The 17,164-nt window shown below is 36.5% G+C and overlaps 1 protein-coding gene across 4 annotated transcripts; it reads right to left on the bottom strand.

Moving 5' to 3' along the window:
• Positions 1 to 17,026, bottom strand: ATXN3 (ataxin 3). Of its 4 annotated transcripts, none has more exons than XM_057370616.1 (11): positions 16,943 to 17,026; positions 13,271 to 13,435; positions 12,704 to 12,748; positions 11,384 to 11,469; positions 10,895 to 10,961; positions 8,436 to 8,523; positions 8,051 to 8,183; positions 7,166 to 7,341; positions 6,613 to 6,736; positions 5,780 to 5,868; positions 1 to 5,217 (listed from the first exon to the last, which is right to left on the bottom strand). In XM_057370616.1, the coding sequence occupies exons 1-11, from the start codon at positions 16,964 to 16,966 to the stop codon at positions 5,123 to 5,125; spliced, it is 1,092 nt and encodes a 363-aa protein (XP_057226599.1). In that variant the 5' UTR covers positions 16,967 to 17,026; the 3' UTR covers positions 1 to 5,122. The 4 variants fall into 4 exon arrangements, with proteins under 4 accessions (XP_057226599.1, XP_057226601.1, XP_057226600.1 ...); XM_057370618.1 differs by lacking the exon at positions 16,943 to 17,026 and adding an exon at positions 14,659 to 16,725; XM_057370617.1 differs by lacking the exon at positions 12,704 to 12,748.
• Between the last annotated feature and the right edge of the window lie 138 nt (positions 17,027 to 17,164).

Genomic DNA, 17,164 nt, shown 5'->3' on the forward strand with positions numbered 1-17,164 from the left:
TTAAGAGAGAAACATTAGAAGCTATAATTATATTTATTTTAAAAAGTGATATCAAATACAACCATATATATTCATGCCTATTTGGAGAGCATTTTCAAAATATCGAACAGTGCTGCCATTTTCCAGTCAAAACAATGACAAAGCATTCCAGCGTTCCCTTTTAAAATCTTTTCAGTATTCTATGCTTTATATATACAAAATAGACAAAAATCATACAGGAATCCAGAGTCAAAGATGTGATCTGAAAACAGTCTTGACAAAAGATCTATTACTGAAAATTCTCTCTAAAATACACAACTATTAGGCAAGAGATGAAAAAAATTATTCCCTTACGAAATCCTAACTCTACACTGATTTGTACACAGGGGTTTCATATAGCAAAAAATAAAATTTAAATCAATGCTTACATGCTTTAATAGCAATCTTGAGGTTTTTATCTTCTTTTTTTTTCCCATTTTGCTTTTGCACAATTGCATTTAAATATTACATCCCTTYGTTCAAACTCTTATAAGTCCCCTCCTGAATTCACACAGTGGCTGTACTGAGGATGAGGGGAGATTAAAAGAATAGTTATAATTATTTGTTTTTCTTAACAAAGGAAATGTATAAATAGTTTGATTTGGTAAAAGCAGTTGAAAGTCACACATGCTAACTGTCTTGATGAACTGTAATGGAGAAGAAGGTGACTACGGCAGGTTAAATACCACAGCACTCCATCCATCTCTGAAATGCAAATAAGGCAAAATGTGTGTATGAAGATTAAAAAAGTTTATTGCAAAAGAGCTCATGCTTTTAAGATGAAAACCCAGATACTAGACAAAGCTACTAATTCAAAACTGAAGAACTGAGTATTTGGACCCAGACAGTTTTATGTATAAGTATTATTCTCACTGGTACAACTCATTCTATGTATATATAACAGGCATGTATTACCTGTTAGACCTATTTTCCCTTTTTTTTTGGTGAATAATTCACAAATAATGATTTGTGAATAATTACCAAGATTTTCCAGGGCTTAAGTTTGTTTTATGCAAAACAGTAATGGCTTATCAAGTGAACAACATAATTTTCTATCTAAGCCCTCAAGAAGTTTCCATATCAATTTTTCTTTTCCTTGGATTCCTATTTCAATTCCTTTAAAAGTGACGTCCTGGTAACACAAATTGCAAAATAATACTTCTTTGTTAGTCTGAGTTCTAGTTTTTTGATCCTATTCCTTTATGCTGTATTTTTCAGTACAAAGGCCACCATTTTCATATTTTCATTATTATTTAAATCAATAATTCTAGAAGATGTGACATTTTACAACTGTTAAAAATTAACAAAAACATGTTAAAGTCTGTCAGTTTCGTAATAAAAGCAGCTTGCAAATGATAATATTAGTCTACTAGACACCCACAGAAACCATTCTGAATGGCCCCCCACCATTCCATAAGTTTGTAATAAAAGCAATAGCCCAACATAAAAACACGTAATTGATTTAAATTTGTATTGGTTATTTTCAAGTAGTCTGCAAAGTAATAAAGTATGACAAGAAGAGTACCTTAGCTGAAAATTACACTTAAATTTGCTGCAGTTCAAAGGGCACAGGGAGCCCAAAGTTAAACTATGCTAGTATTGTATCAGATTAGTTTTAAATCTAGAAAAATGTAAGCATTTAAACAGCTGATATTTGTACTTGCTGTGCCTAACAAGGATTGCATGCAAGCATGACTGCATTGCAACTCTTGTTCCTCCTGTCCTCACTGTAAAACAGTGAAAAGCAGTTTGCAGACTTATACTTACAGAAGTAATTTTGGAAGATATTTAATGTATCACTCAGTCCCCCTGCCCCTTCGATTTCTAGTGGCAGAAAACCATAAATTATGTCACATGGACTATTCACTGGATCATACTAAAAACCTGTTGGATGAATGAAGTCTGAAATTCCCTCAAATATTATTCTGTAATTAAAAAAAAAAAAGTAAAAAGTCAAAGTCTGCTCCCTCACACTGGACTTCGGCCTAAAGCTGTAACACAGGGAAAAAATCCCCAACCCWTCCACTTGAGAGGGTAGATAATACCAGGAGTATGCTCTACATTAGTAAACACCTTAGAAGTACGGTTAAGCTACATTGAGAACTACTTATCACTGAAAGAATGCACGCCAAAAAATGACATCAGTGTTTTATTGACAGCTTCTTGTCAAGTCCACACATTTTGAACTTGAGGCCTGGGTTATAAAATATGTACTGCCAGCAATCAGTATTAGTCTTTTCCTTAGGTACAGTTCAAATAGAGACTCTGTCACTCCCTACAAGTCCTGAAAGGAGGTTGTAGTGAGGTAGGTGTCAGCCTCATTTCCCAGGTAACAAGTGACAAGATGAGAGGAAATGGCCTCAGTTTGCACTAGCGGAGATTCAGGGAGTATTTCTTCACTGAAAGGGTTGTCCACCATTGGAACAGGGTTGCCCAAGCAAGTGGCTGAGTCCCCTCCCTGGAGCTATTTAAAAGAGGTGTAGGAYGCTTAGGGACATGACGTTTAGTCGTGGACTTGGCTGGGTTAATGGTTGGATTCTTGCAGGTCTTTTCCAGTGACACAATCCCATGAATTAACAGATGTAGCTTAAATCTTGTAACTGCTTATATAGACACTTATGTCTACATCATTCAACTTGACATTTCTTTAAAAATCAAACTAGTATTTGTTGAGTGACAAGGCTTCTACACAGAAAGGGAAATGGTTACTCCTGTGATCACTGACTCAGTTGGGTTTTCAGGCACTGACACTTMATATTCCTTCCATTTAAAAACACTTGGGTGATGAACTGACTTACGACGTGAAGTTTCAGTGACATCAAAGTTCAAAGGCAAACCTCCATGTTTTAGTGATTATAAAATCATTCAGTTGGCCTGGGTTACAGTCGATGCAATTTAAAGGGCTGAGATTATTACTGTGAGAGCTATAGCTATAATACATTTTAATTATATTCTTACAATAAAGAATAAAAAGTTTGAGTTCCATGTACTGGCATCAGATTGCYAGTCTACACCTATTTATAAAAATGAGTCTTATTTCAGAATTAGTTTATGGCACAACAAAACAAGGAAAATTAAGCTGTGGTTAATTGACAGATGAGAAAAAAAAAATCAGCATTTTAGACACCTTTCTTGCTATRAAACAGAAATTTCAAACTGCAAGCAAAAAATCAAATCCTGAAAAATATCACATTTCAAAATAGCATATGCACACAAGGACTTTTAAAGTCATTGTTCAGCTATATTAATTTGAGACATTATAAATAATTATAATGTGCATGACAGAATTATTAAARCAAGACAAAAATCAGTTTTTAAAAAGTAGTGCTGTCTCACGTCAAAATCCACATTAAGACATGTCTTATACATACCAGTGGTTCTGGTGACATTGGTGAAAATCCAGTACATGGATAAGAAAAGCAGAATTAAGCCCAATTATGTATAACATAATAATATCCTAAGCTATCAGGAAATCATTGCTGTAAACAAATCTTTACTGAGAGGTAAGAGCCCTTTCATGGACAGTACTACTTGATGCTGAATGTGTATTTGCTAGTAATTTTAATTAAATGTTACTATTGTGCACAGATGTCACTTCAGAATATTTTGATAAAGAAACTTGGGGTTATCTTTGAMAGATTCTTAGAATGCCTGTGCTAAATGTTAATGCTTTAATTGGACTACAGCTTATATACTCTATCTACAACATATTTCCATATAATTTATATGTAAACAGAATTTGTATTTCAAGCACCATTTAGGCAAACGAAACATCTCTCTTCTGTTGCACTGAAGTTCAAAGTCAGGCTTGGTCACCCTGTTACACATTCATCCTAGATAGATATCAATGCAAATGTCTTACAACCAATAGCATAAGCTATCTCACATACTTTGCTCCCCAATTTTTCTCAGGATCAGAAACAGCATGATAAAAAATTGTAAGGTGCGTGAATAAAGGCCATTTCTGAAAAAACTGCAACATTCTGACAGACGCTCATAGAAAGCATTTCAGAAAGTACATCCACACAGGCATAAATACTCATTCTTAAAACAGCTACTTGCACAGGGGTCATTTCAGATGGCAGGAATGCACCTTATTTGTGTGGCACTGACTTTATGGCACCTAAATCCCCTCCTACTTCCTCCTAGACTCAGTTACAGCTCTTTCATACYGAAAGGCCAGAATGAAGGGTTGAGCTTGAAGAGCAAAAGACACTGGAAGAGGTAGAAAAGAAAACCTGTTCAACCCAACTGAGTATATGCTACTTTTGTAGTAAAAAGACAGTGGCTTAACAAGAAAGAACYTAAGAAAGCAATAATTAAAAACAAACAAGAACATCAAAAACCCCCAAATAAGGCAAGTTATCTGCTAAAAGACAGCATATTAAAAATGTATGTTAAACTAAAATTTTACAATTGGAATTGGAAGTAAAACTGAAAAGTGTTAGAAAGTCAGAAATCACTAAAAGACTCAGGAGTAACATTATAATCAACAATACACTGAAAATTTTGTCTTGAATTGAAAAGTATGAAATTTATGGATTCTTTTTTCTCCTGCAGAATGGATCATTTCAAAAGTGGACAGCAGGATAAAAAAGTTGACGTTAAGTCATTCATAATAAYCCCAAAATAAATTATTTAAGATGAACAGAATTTACTCTCCCCATTTTAGAGGAATCTATTATAAAGAATTTATGAGCRTAACTTATTACTTGTATCTGTTTTTCCATTAGTAGTAAAGAAAATCAGTTGATGCTGTTTTCAGCACCATTTATATCTTCTACCGAATAGTTCAAAACAATTTAAACTTATTCTTAAATGCAAGTTACAGCTGCTACCCTTGTCTAACTTTGTTTGGGTTAATAGTTTCAGTATTTTTAACACCACTACTCTCGGGAGCAATGTTTTGTAGTAGGAGTGCTACAGTTTTATAAATTAGTGCAATCTTTTTCATATTTGCAGATCCTCTTTAAACTGACATCCCACAGCCCCCCTTTCATTCCTGCTTCCAGAACTCTGAAATGAACCCTGCTTGTGCAACATTCACAGAGTAGAATTTTAATGGAGACTTAGCGTTTTGACAGTAAGAGAGGAAAAAATGATGTTATTTCTCCTCTTCTGCATTCAAGTGGTTTCTAACAGATTCCAGAGACATATTCATGGCTGCTTGAAGCATGTCTTCTTCGCTCATATCACCTCCTAAAGACAATAAATGTATACAAGGTATAATAAATTCAAAGTTCTTAATTATAGTTAAATTCTTTTGTTGTTCCTTTGGTCCACACCCAGCTTTTCCCACCCCACCCAAAAAGCTGGTTTTGTTTTCAAAATACTGAACATCTTGCAAATAGTTTTTCACTGACTTGGATCACCCATACCTAACACTGGTAAGGTTTACACTTAGCTCTTCTGAAAACTGTTCCAGTAATTTTGTCAGGTATTACTCCAAGTTGTCAAACAGTTTGCACAAATTCCAAAGACTCCAATTTGTAATGCTCAAGACAATCAAAACAAAAAGCAAAGCCAGACCTCAAGTGGTCTAATAGCAGTGCTCTTCACTTTGAAACAGGATATTTACATTCAGAGGGAAACAGGCTTCTCAGGAAAGTGATCCTTTCCTTCATTGCCAATACAGTAATAGCTGTGATATGCAGTTTGAATGGCTGCTGAAGTGACARAGTAGGCAGCCAAGGAAAACTAAGAAACAACACATAGTTGGAAAAGGTATTTCATTGTCAGATATARGTTTAAAAAACAATACCTGGGCCAGCTTCTGGGGCGCTTGAGCTAAGAGTTGCCTTTTCCTGTAGGTTTGGGGTCTGATCTTGCTGCTGTAGCTGTTGTTGCTGCCTGAAAGTGTTATAAATTTGTAAGAGAGTAAGATTAACATCAGTATGAGAGCCAAATCAAGTTCATTTCATTATAAGGAGGGCCAMGAGTCAAAGTAGCAGCTGTTTGGTACAATAACACCCCTGTGCCCAAAATCTCTTTCATCATTTCAYCCTGCTAACCTTCAGACATCTGTCTTCCCAGTACTATACTCTGAGCCACATGACTATTTTCCCAGGATTTGGAAGCTCTGCATTCTTATCCTATCATGCAAATCTAACTCCTCCCATCCATAGCATTTCTCCCTGGTCTTTATTTCCTCCATTACTATAAGGCAGAGATAAGGAAAAGCTACCATAACCCAACTATGTATTAAGAAGGTGCACCAGAACAGTAACATAAAATATATACAGTGCTTTTGTATGGTGCATATGAGAAGCATCATTATCAGAAGCAAAGTCTTAGTGAAATAATACTTTTTGTCGGGAAGGTRATTGCAGATATTTACAGGATTAAATTTTAAATACTTCTATAATGCATATTTTCTTTCTTCACAAGACTGCTGTTGCATTATTCACAAACATCCTCTTACTACCTGTTTCTTTGTAGGAACCACCTGAGAATAGCAAAATTCAGGTACTGTTAGGAAATCATGTTAAGACAGAAAAGTTGAGCTGAACCTCGGTAAGAAACCCATCCATGCCCCAAAAGCACTGAAAAACACAGTATGTACTTCCACATGCAGATTTCTATCAGCTACTTTACTTTTCAAAGTATGCTTGTCTTCTCCTTCGCAGCTCTTCTGAAGAAAGGGAGTCTGTCTGACTGCTGTGAGACGACTGAGGAACATTCTGTGATAATGAGCCTGAGAGCTCACTTCGACGGCTACCTAAAACCAGAACATGCCACATCCTATTAATTATAATAAAATGAAGTTAGTAAATGAAATAAATACATCTTAAGAAATGCCTTCAAATTTGAGAGGAAGGAAGAGACTTGCTGGAGAACTAAACACCTAGAGTTACTTCGCTTGATACGCTTCCTCTTCCTCACCTTAGGATGGTTCCCTTTCCTCCTGCCACCCTTTGCCAATTTGTTCCTCCTTCCTAGTAATCAATGGCAACATGCAATTCAAATATTTTTGAAAAGCAGAAGGGAGACAGCTACAGATCATTCTGGATTGTCCCTCCATGCCTCAAAGCAAGTCTTTCCAGAGAGTTTGATTCATGCTGGAAAAAGTGCCTGACAAACTGATTCCAGGAGCTGCTTAAAGAATAAGTAACACAAGCACTGTAAGAAATTTCGATGAGCACTGCACCTTGCATGCTGAGCTGAATGGCTCTGCGAAGATCAGCTTCTTCATCCTCCATATCAATTTCCTGCCTACTTAGAGCCAGGGCTCTCTGAAAATTCTCTTCATCTTCGTCTAAAATGCCTGTTCCATCAAAAGGATGGTTAACTTCTATTGCTTGGTCCACATCACTTCTGGGTAGCCTGCAAAATTCAGATAGAAATTATATTATATTTTATTGTGAGATTTAAAGTTAATATGTTCTGCTGATATAAATCTAGGTTAAACTTTGAAAAAAAACATTGCTATGAAAGTCTGTTAYATAAATATTTTCCTAAAAAACGAAAAAGCACGAAAGGGCTGCAAGTGACTGTAGAGTGACCTTAAAACGTATCAGCCACACACAGCACTCTAAAGCAATGCACATGTTGACAAGGAGCTGTTAGATAGTATTATTTTAGATGCTTTGAATGATGTTTTATTATATTAAGCAGAATGCATAAAAAATGAGCAGCACCACAATGTTACAGCAAAATGATTYCAAAAGGGAATGCTGCATGATTTACATGATATGGAATTCAGAGATCAGTTTTTCATTCTTTTCTACTTATGACAGAATGCATGAATCAGTCTTAATTATAGAATAATTACTATTTATAATAGTTTATAAGATTTGCTAACTCATTTTCATCCCTAAGTAAAAAATCTGCACTMTTATATGCTTATGCATATGGAAAGACTCAATCCTTATTAAGATAGCCTTTACTCAAAAATTCAGCATTTTTAGTCTATCAGCTTGCTTTTACTGCGCACAACAGCAGTAAATATTGAACTACAGATACTTCTCATTACTTCCAAATCACAAACCAATCATACTGAACATTATTAAAATGAAATCTTTATTTACCTTACCTGTGATCTCTTGACTGTGCTGCCTCTTCTCCAATTAGTTTTGGTCGCTGCATCTGCTGTACCCTAATCATCTGCAGTAGCTGATCAGCCTCACAGTCTGGCAGGTCACCTTTTACTACAAATATGGAATAACCTGAGAAAAAGAAATTGTAAGTCTACAGCGTTAAAGTGCAAGTATTAACACTCTAAAATGTACACTACATAGACTACAATCATGTGCAACTTATTAAGATGTAAGACTCTACCTTTCATTAGAAGGACWTGGGTTATTTCACTATTTCAATCATAAAAGTAAGGATAGTTAACTGAATACATAAGTTCTAAGAAATACTGATTTTTACCTAGATTTAAGTAATGAGATTTAACATCTACAGGTTACTATTACCTTCCTGTTGTAATTGAGCCAAGAAAAGTGCAAGATATGTATCTGATATTAGTTCTGGACCCATCAAGAGAGAGTTCAAGTTAAACCACTGTAATTAAAAAAACGTTGAGAGAACAAATTAGCATGAAGATTACTCAGTAATCCGTTTATGTACATTGTGGTAATTTTCTATTTTGGAAAACACAAAAAAAATCTAGTAAAATAAATTATCAAGTAACAGTTTTTTGAAGCATAACACTTATACTGCTAAAGGTTACCCTTCAAATACTCTAATAGGACATCTGAAGTGTGGAAATTACTGCATGCTCTCTCCCATTACTGAATACTGATACCAAGGAAACACATTAAAACAGAAAATCCTTAACCACTGTATTCTGATTTACTCCAGACATCATTCCAAAAATCTGCTTAATTCTAGTTTTAAACCTGAGACTAATGAAGTAAGAAACCTTTCATCAGTTAATGCTGTGTGTTAAGAAATKAATAAATACAGGCAATAGACATTGAATTATTTCCATTAAATACTTTCATTGAACATTCCAATTTTAATAGCTGGTGATGCTGAAAACTAGTGCTTACCCCTTTTTCAGATAATTTTTGAACATGAAAATTAAGAAAAATTCACTAAAATTTAATATGCTGAGAGTATAGCACTATATTACAACAGGGGTCACTTCACATAAACATATACAAGGCATTTCTAGTTCCCCAAAGACCACAACTAGTAATTTATAATTCTTCTAGAGAGAAACTGTATTATACTTACATAAAACTTCTAGAGAGAAAATATATTCAATGTGAAACAAAATATTCTACTTTTAAACCCCCATATATATCGCAATTAATCTGATGGAGTTTTTTTAAGACCAACTCATTCAGTATTATCCAGTTTTAACCAGGAAGCATCATTTGAGATAGAATTCTGCTTCTGCTATCTCCATTTTCACAGAAATGCACTGATCTACCCAAACCTCCATGTATGCACACATACACTTGCAGCCAGGCCCATAACAATACTATCCACCACCCTGTCATGCAATCACTTAATTTGCCAAAAACACTGTTTGCCACCAGGAAAGGGTAAAAAGACCAATAGTGCAGAAGAGTGGGGAATAAAAAGTGTAAAAATATGATGGACAGACTATGGCAACTTTTAAAAGTCATTATGAGGGAGAACGTTTTGTTAAACTAATTTTGTTTTAACTGTAACAAAAGAGAGGCAGGTCAAATAAATCTAAGTCAAACTATTTTGTGAAATCTTCTCATTACCGTCTACATAAGAGACACTTAGTATTATCTTCATGTGGTTACAAGCTGCACATACAAAAAGACAAAAGACATTCCACCACCAATTTAGGATGTTTTGGGCTAGACTGTGCTCTCATAAAATTCCACCCAACATGGTTGCATTGYATTATAAGGAGCATTTCCACACTTTTAAGAGAACATCCAGCCTCTTTGATATCAAATAAACAAAAATTGCCTGTAAACATTAGCCAGACTTTTAAACTAAAGCAGAACAGTAGTTTAGTTTTCTCACTCACGGGTGATTTTTCTTTATTTTTAAAATCCAGATGACAATCTAAGTAGCTAGAACTTGCAAAAATGAATCAAATGGGCAAAGAGACTTCTGTCCKACTATTACAGAATCTAAAAGCTATGAATGCTTTCTACAAAAAAAAAGACCTGAAAAAAATCAAACACCAAATCAGCTGATGTTGTATAAAAGCTTATGAAGTATGATCCAGAACAATAATTAGCTACTGAAATAAAAGACTGCATTGGTGTAAGGGACATGGATATGAACTGAGTTGTTACATATGTACCACATACTAASATGGCCATCCCTTATGTTTAGTAACTATTTTCTGCATAGAATACAGTTATTTCAAAGCTTTCTGTAATAGTACTAAGTTGTGATTCTGCTTTCCCCAGCCTCATTCTAATGGATACTCTTTTGAGTATCCATCATTATTCATCAAAACTTTGAACTTTTACTTATAACTACTGCCCATTTAAACAAAATTATTTTACAGTATCAGTAACTTACTGTCTTAAAATAAGTTTACATTCTGTAGGGATCCTAATCCTTGTTCAAGATTCCCTTCTCTCCCCCCACCCCCGARTACAATTTTTCTTCAGTATTTCATGAAGGAAAATAAAAAAGAAAATAGCTTAAGAAGTCACATCAGACACTACCAGAGCTGCAGCTCTCTAAAGGACAGATTCACCAGGGAATTGATCCTTAGATGACAGTCTTTCCCCAGGCTAACATTTACAGTGACCTGCCTGGCATTTTTGTGATAAAACAAAGATTTAYTTTTTTTTTAATATGGGATACTATTAAACCAAACCGTAGCAAAAGCTTGYAAAAGCTTGCACACTTGCACAATCTATTTGCAAACACTTTCCACACCCATTTCTGAAGTCAATTTTAAAATAAAAAAAGACAGTGTCACCTGTTTTCCTAACTTTCGAACTGTAAACCAGTGTTCCTTATAATTACAAATAAATGACTTTTCATTTCTGTAAAAAGAAAAACAAAAGGTGTAAATAAAATTAAATACTCTAAAATCAGAGTACATAATAATGTTTAAGATTTTTGCTACCACTAATTTGAACTTTATTAAATAAATTTCAGCAACACAACCATTGATGTTACATTACAGAAAACTCATACTGCTTTTATATCATTTAGGAAGTTGTCAGTATCACTGAAATCTCCATATACCTTTGATGCCACAGACACTAAAATACCATGAAGGCCCAGAGGACAGATGAACTCATGCACCCCCCCAAAAAAAAAAAAATTTTAAAAAAAAATCGAGGGGCTAATACAAACATCAAAATGCAACACAGCTTGAAGAGCAATTTTAAAGAAAGATTTAAATCATAGATCAAGAGTATTTTTTCAGTAAAATAAAAGCAGAATGCTAAAGGAGTCTTACATAGGATCGATCCCAAGTCTCTGGTACTCTGGGCTGTTGAAGAGGATTAGTTCTAAACCCCACACTTTCAAGGCATTGCTTATAACCTGTCCAAAAATAACACTTTGCATGAGTCAAAACAGTTCAAATCTAAATTCAAGCATTGCAACCATCTTGGCTACACCAATTATACCTTCTTCATAAATAGGAGATTTCAAAACATTGAAATCGGCCAGGAACCCYAGGAGTCACATTACTCAAAATGCAGCTGTCATGAATCTATACGCAAACATAACACTCATATCTTATCTAAGCAGAAGCAACAAAACTAGGATTTAACTCAACTGTYTTAATGAGCTTACTCCCCTAAACCAAGCCGTAATTTCACCTTCCACAAGTTGGCATCTCTCTACTTGTAACGCACTGCTCTGCCCTTATTTTCCCTCTGCATATTATCTTGATTTTACAGTAACTACTGGAAATTCTGTATCACTGGATCATTACAAGATGAGTCAGTATATTGATCTGAGTACCAACTCTTTTACAATAACTCTTCAATGAGAAACAAAATAATGCTGTAAGAATTTTTAAGTTAACTATTCAACTTCCTTTCCGAAAGACACTGTGCATCAGATGACAAAGCAATGACAGGAAAAAAAAAGTAGAAGGAGGAAGCATTTTTTGCAGTTACTGAAGCAGCCCAATCAAAAATAGAAGGAAAGCGAAACTGTTAATATTTTCCCACTAAACAGAGAAACTAAGCTAAGTTGACCATAAGGAAGAAAGGCTCTTGAGGCAGTCTGGAGCATTGACAAGTACCTCTGAAAGCCTGGGAGACAGCCAAAGATACTTAGGGTCTAACTAGACACAAACCCCAATTTGGTGTTAAAAATTATTTTTGTTGTTGTTCTGGTTTAAGTRTTTATTACTGCTTACTTTTGCCCTGTGGCCCTAAAAAAACAAAACAAAAAAACACCCAAAAAAAAAAAAAATCTACAGATCACTGTGATAACCCTGTAATCATTGCCAAGGGCTTTCCACTGTATAATTTGAGAAAGCAATCTGAATTCTGCTCCATAAGAAGCAGCTTAGAAGTCAAGCTTATTGCCAGCAGGGGTCATTTCACAGTTCCAGAATCCACGCTTCTCCTATGTGTTTAAGGGCCCATGAACTGAAGAACTGCAAGTCACTGTTCTTCCTGGAAAACACTCAGAAGATTTGAAARTCCAGTACTTTATCCCATTAAGACCATAAACTGGTAACTAGATGAAAAAKCTCATGCTATTTAAATTATATAATATGCCTGAACAGGAAATGGTGTCAGAGGAGAGCTGTGCTTACTTGAATTGAGAAGAATCCACTATCATCCATATTTACAGAAGGCTGCTGCTCGATGTGAAGTGGGGAGGGAGAAAATGGAAAAATGATGTAAGCATAAAAGGTCAAAAATAATTGAGTTTTGAAAATAAATGTAACTGTGGATTCTTAAAGTAACAACTTATGTCCTTGTCTGTAAGGCTGATTACAATGCCCAAAATAGGCATATTAATTTAAAACTCAAACCTTTAGAGATGTTCAGTGCTTAAGGGCAGACAGACATGGGAATTTCTATTCCTATCTGACACTGGATTATAAAAACAAAATGAAAATTACAGAATTTTTTTCACTATGCCTGATCTTCCTACTTGTAAGATGAAGGTAATATATCTTCTTGTAGAATTATTGTAAAGCTGTACTAGTAACATTTGGAAATGCCACATTCAAGATCCATGAATGAAAAGGCCTATAAATATAAAAAGCTTTAGCACTAGAAAATTAACCTTGTCTAGCTATGCAAGAATAGCAGGTCTGTGCCAGAAAATATTACATTTCAGGCAAATATCAAGCAACCTTAAACTAGTATTTTACCTGTAAAAATGTTCTGTATTCTTCACTAGATACTCCTCCTTCTGCCATTCTCATCCTTTCTTCCTCATCCAACTGCTGAGCTATAGAGGATAACTCAACAGGACTGAAGTATTCCCCTTGCAGCAAATTATTCAGGCAATGTTGAGCACACAATGAGCCTTCTTGCTAACAGTGGATGAGAAAAAAAAARCCCAAGAAAAGAAACAAGAAAAAATCAGGTTAATGTAAACTCTGTAAAATGACTCAATCATTTTATTCTGCCAAACTTCCTGCCTTCCCCATTCATGCAGAATACCATATATTTTTTGAATGTATTACACTGCAAGCTATAGAATACAACCCTCCCATCAACTTAATGGGAAAAAACCCCAGCATGCATACGACCTTATTTCCTCAAAGAAAATAAATTCGATGTAAAAATTGTTTTTGAAAATACCATAAAAATTGCCAATGACCCAATAAATCACACAGACTCTGCAACCATCAGAATAATGGATTCTATCCTCTTCCAAATCATCGACACATGGAAATGAAACAAATTTCTACTTCCTAGTAACAAACATCTTCTACAACAGACACACTCATTATTTTTTAACTTTTCTTCCCTTTGAGGTATGGCTATTGACAATCTGCTCTCCACATTATTGATGAGAAGGTGATTAGGAGATGCAGGACCAGCAAAGGTCTTTTTCCACATGAAATTTACATATAGAAAGTAGATAAAATAAGCTCGTACCACTGGTTTAAAAAKGTTCAAAACAACGATGAGGAAACAAGAAAAAAAAGTTAAATTCAGTATATTAAAAAATGAAAATATTTTTAATTGGTAGACCATTTAAATAAAAACCATTTCAGATACTTTGTTACATACCCAGTACATAACAGATAATAGAAGTATAGTGTAACATTTTTAAAACATCAACAAAATTTTAAATGACCTAATTAGAAAAGTCAGTCACAATTTTGTAGTACAAATTCAAAAAAAACCTCATCTAAATGAATGCATGYCAGGCTCCATCATTTTCATATGTGAGACAAAATACTGCCTTTTAAAAAAAAACGCAATGTAAACCAATCAAAGCAGTTTCCCATGAAAAGCAACCTTTTTGTTTTACAAATAGTTGTAACTTCAAGTGCAAAACAAGTAACATAAGCTTTAAAATCCTGCTTTTCTCTTTTGTTTTAATCAGCCTTCATTTTTATTTCCATTATGRACTAATATACATGCTCCTTGTTAAAAACAAAACCCTTCAAGAACAATACAGAACACTACTCCCACATGCCACAGGAACTAAGAATACAAGAGTATGCCTTTGAGGAATATTCTTTAAACTTCCATAAAAGCATCATACAAATCATATGTAGAACTCCCCCATGATCTCCCTTACAGCTGAAATGTCGAAAGTTCCCTTTACTCCAGAGTCTTCCTACAGCTTCATCACTCAGTTGAGCAATGAGCTATTAAAGCTACACTGGTGGTACARCCAAGCATCAATGGAATCCAGAAACTTCCTCCAGTTCACGCCCTTCCTGCAACAAGAACCTCAAGGCTAAACACAGCTTCTGTACCTCTGGGACCACATCCCTACTGCTGGTCATATGACAAAACTGTAACAGAAAAACCTGCTCAACAATCRCAGGTTTCCCCATGAGAAGTATATGAAACTGGTTTAGAAGCAGATACTAAAATACCTCTGAAAATCAGTTGTATTGCAGCCTTACATCTTAATTTCACTAAAAGAACCTTTCTGTATTTGTACAGTATTATGTGAAAGTAATGAACTTTAATTTTTGTATGCAAAAGTGATACACATTAAGTGCCAAATACAAAAACCRGATCCTACATGATAMCTGACATGAACTTTTGTTGATTTGTGCACAGAATATTGCTTCTTTTCCATAACCTGAAATCCYCTCATGGAAACCTCTCCTGATGTAAACTGCTGCCTTGCTTTCAGTGTTTTCAATCACTTGYATCTTCTCAAAGAAATGACAAGCTTCTTAGACAGGGACTCCTGAAGTCCAGTCGTTAAATCCTATTTTCTGCAACTGTTATTTCTCTCTTAAAAATGCCATGTTGCTTGGTTCTTCGTTTTGTTAAATTTTCCTTACACAGAAAAATTTCTCCTTAAATTTTCCTTTCCTTATAAATACCATGCTTGTCGTGACTTTTTATCAAAACCTGGTGTGTGACGACTCAGATAATGGGATGTGCATGAACATACAGCACTTCTAAATATTTTGACAGAACTTGCAGGGGAAAAATATCCCTTAAGAAAAAAAGAGATTCAGTTGGATTTCCCTTAAAATAATAACAGAATACAAATATTTGCTACTCAACTTAAAACRCATTCAGGTGCAACTTTTTAACTGTATAAGTAACTTACCAGGGTGCAGGTATATTCCACATTAAACTRTCTACTCCCCCTTCCCCAGAATCTGTAGCAACTACAAATTACCATCRCCTTGTAACTTTGAATACGTTATGCTTCATCACTTCAATTTCAGCAGTTTTGTTACTAAACTAAAAAGCTTAAACTTAGTAATAAAAAAGAGTTATTTCATACTGTGATATGCTAGACCATGTAAGAAAAGAGTACATTTCGTTCAACCATTTTCAAACCTAGACTAAAACTCAAGGTCACTGAAGCAGAGGCCATCATGGCTGAAATCCAMCACGCACCCTCTGAACAGCAGCTACTTAACACCACAACACTTGCCAAATTTTGCAACTCAAACCTATTCAAAAAGAACACTCTTCAGCTTTTATGGATTTCCAAACAACAATTTTTTAAAGGAAGATACACAGCTATCTTACTTATTTCCTAACAAAATCAACCCTACACATGAAAATTAAGTAACGGAACTAGTGTTAAGATCAACACAATAAAGTTGAAGAGACATAAGCAAAGTACAAGAAAAAAAATCCAATTAAAATCCGAACCGCATTAAAACAGAAATAGGTCATATTTGGGAATCTGGATAAATCACAGAAGTTCACAAAAGCATTTGTCCTCCAAAACAGGAAACACTGTTCGGCACACAGAAATCCAGTATATGAACTGCAATTTCTCCAGCAGCTTTTTCACTCCTGCTCATTACACAACCTCAACCAAGCCAGGCTCAGTGAAGATGGGTCTGAGAGCCCAGGGATCCACGCCGCAGCTCATACTCATTTCTCAGTCAAGCAAGCTTTCTGTCAAGATACACAAGCAGCTACAGCCTGCACCTCCCAACACTTGCGGGTCTGTTTCTGCAGTCCTCAGAACAAACCCGCGACAAAGGGAACGCCAAGGCCCAGCCTTGACTCTGCCTTCCCTGTAGGGCTGGCAGAGTTCAGCTGGCACGGGCCATAGGCACCGGAACCGTCGCGCTTGGGCCTCGGCTCTCTCCCGAGGCAGAGGACGAGCCCCTGCCTCRGGCTGGAAGGATGCCAGGCAGGGCATGGCAGCGCGGCGCGGCTCGGCTCGGCACAGCCCGAGCGCATCGCCGGGGGCTGCCCCGCGGTCAGCGCGGGGCCCAACCGCCGCCCCAGCAGCTCCTCAGAGAGCTCGCGCGCCTCCCCCGTCTCCGCGGCCCAGACGGCCACAACCGACGGCGCTGTGCCCAAGACGGGCGGGGGGCGGCGGGGCGCGGCCGGACCGCCCGGCCCTCACTCGCTCCCTCACTCACCCGCTCGTGGAAGATCGACTCCATGTTTACTGTGGCGGTCGCAGCCCCCGCCCCACGTGACCCGCGCGGCCAATGGCAGCGCCCCCCGCCCCCGCCGCACAGGGGGCCCCTTGGCTGCGCTCGGCCCGCCCGCCGCAATGGCGCCCCCTGCCGGAAGGAGGCCCGACCCGCCGCTGCCCGCGAGCGCCCCAGTGCGGCGGCGGCCGCGCCCGCAGGGAGCGA

This window comes from Malurus melanocephalus, unplaced genomic scaffold (assembly GCF_030028575.1).
Source record: "Malurus melanocephalus ecotype Western Australia unplaced genomic scaffold, MMel_1.1 scaffold_129, whole genome shotgun sequence".
NCBI lineage: Eukaryota > Metazoa > Chordata > Aves > Passeriformes > Maluridae > Malurus > Malurus melanocephalus.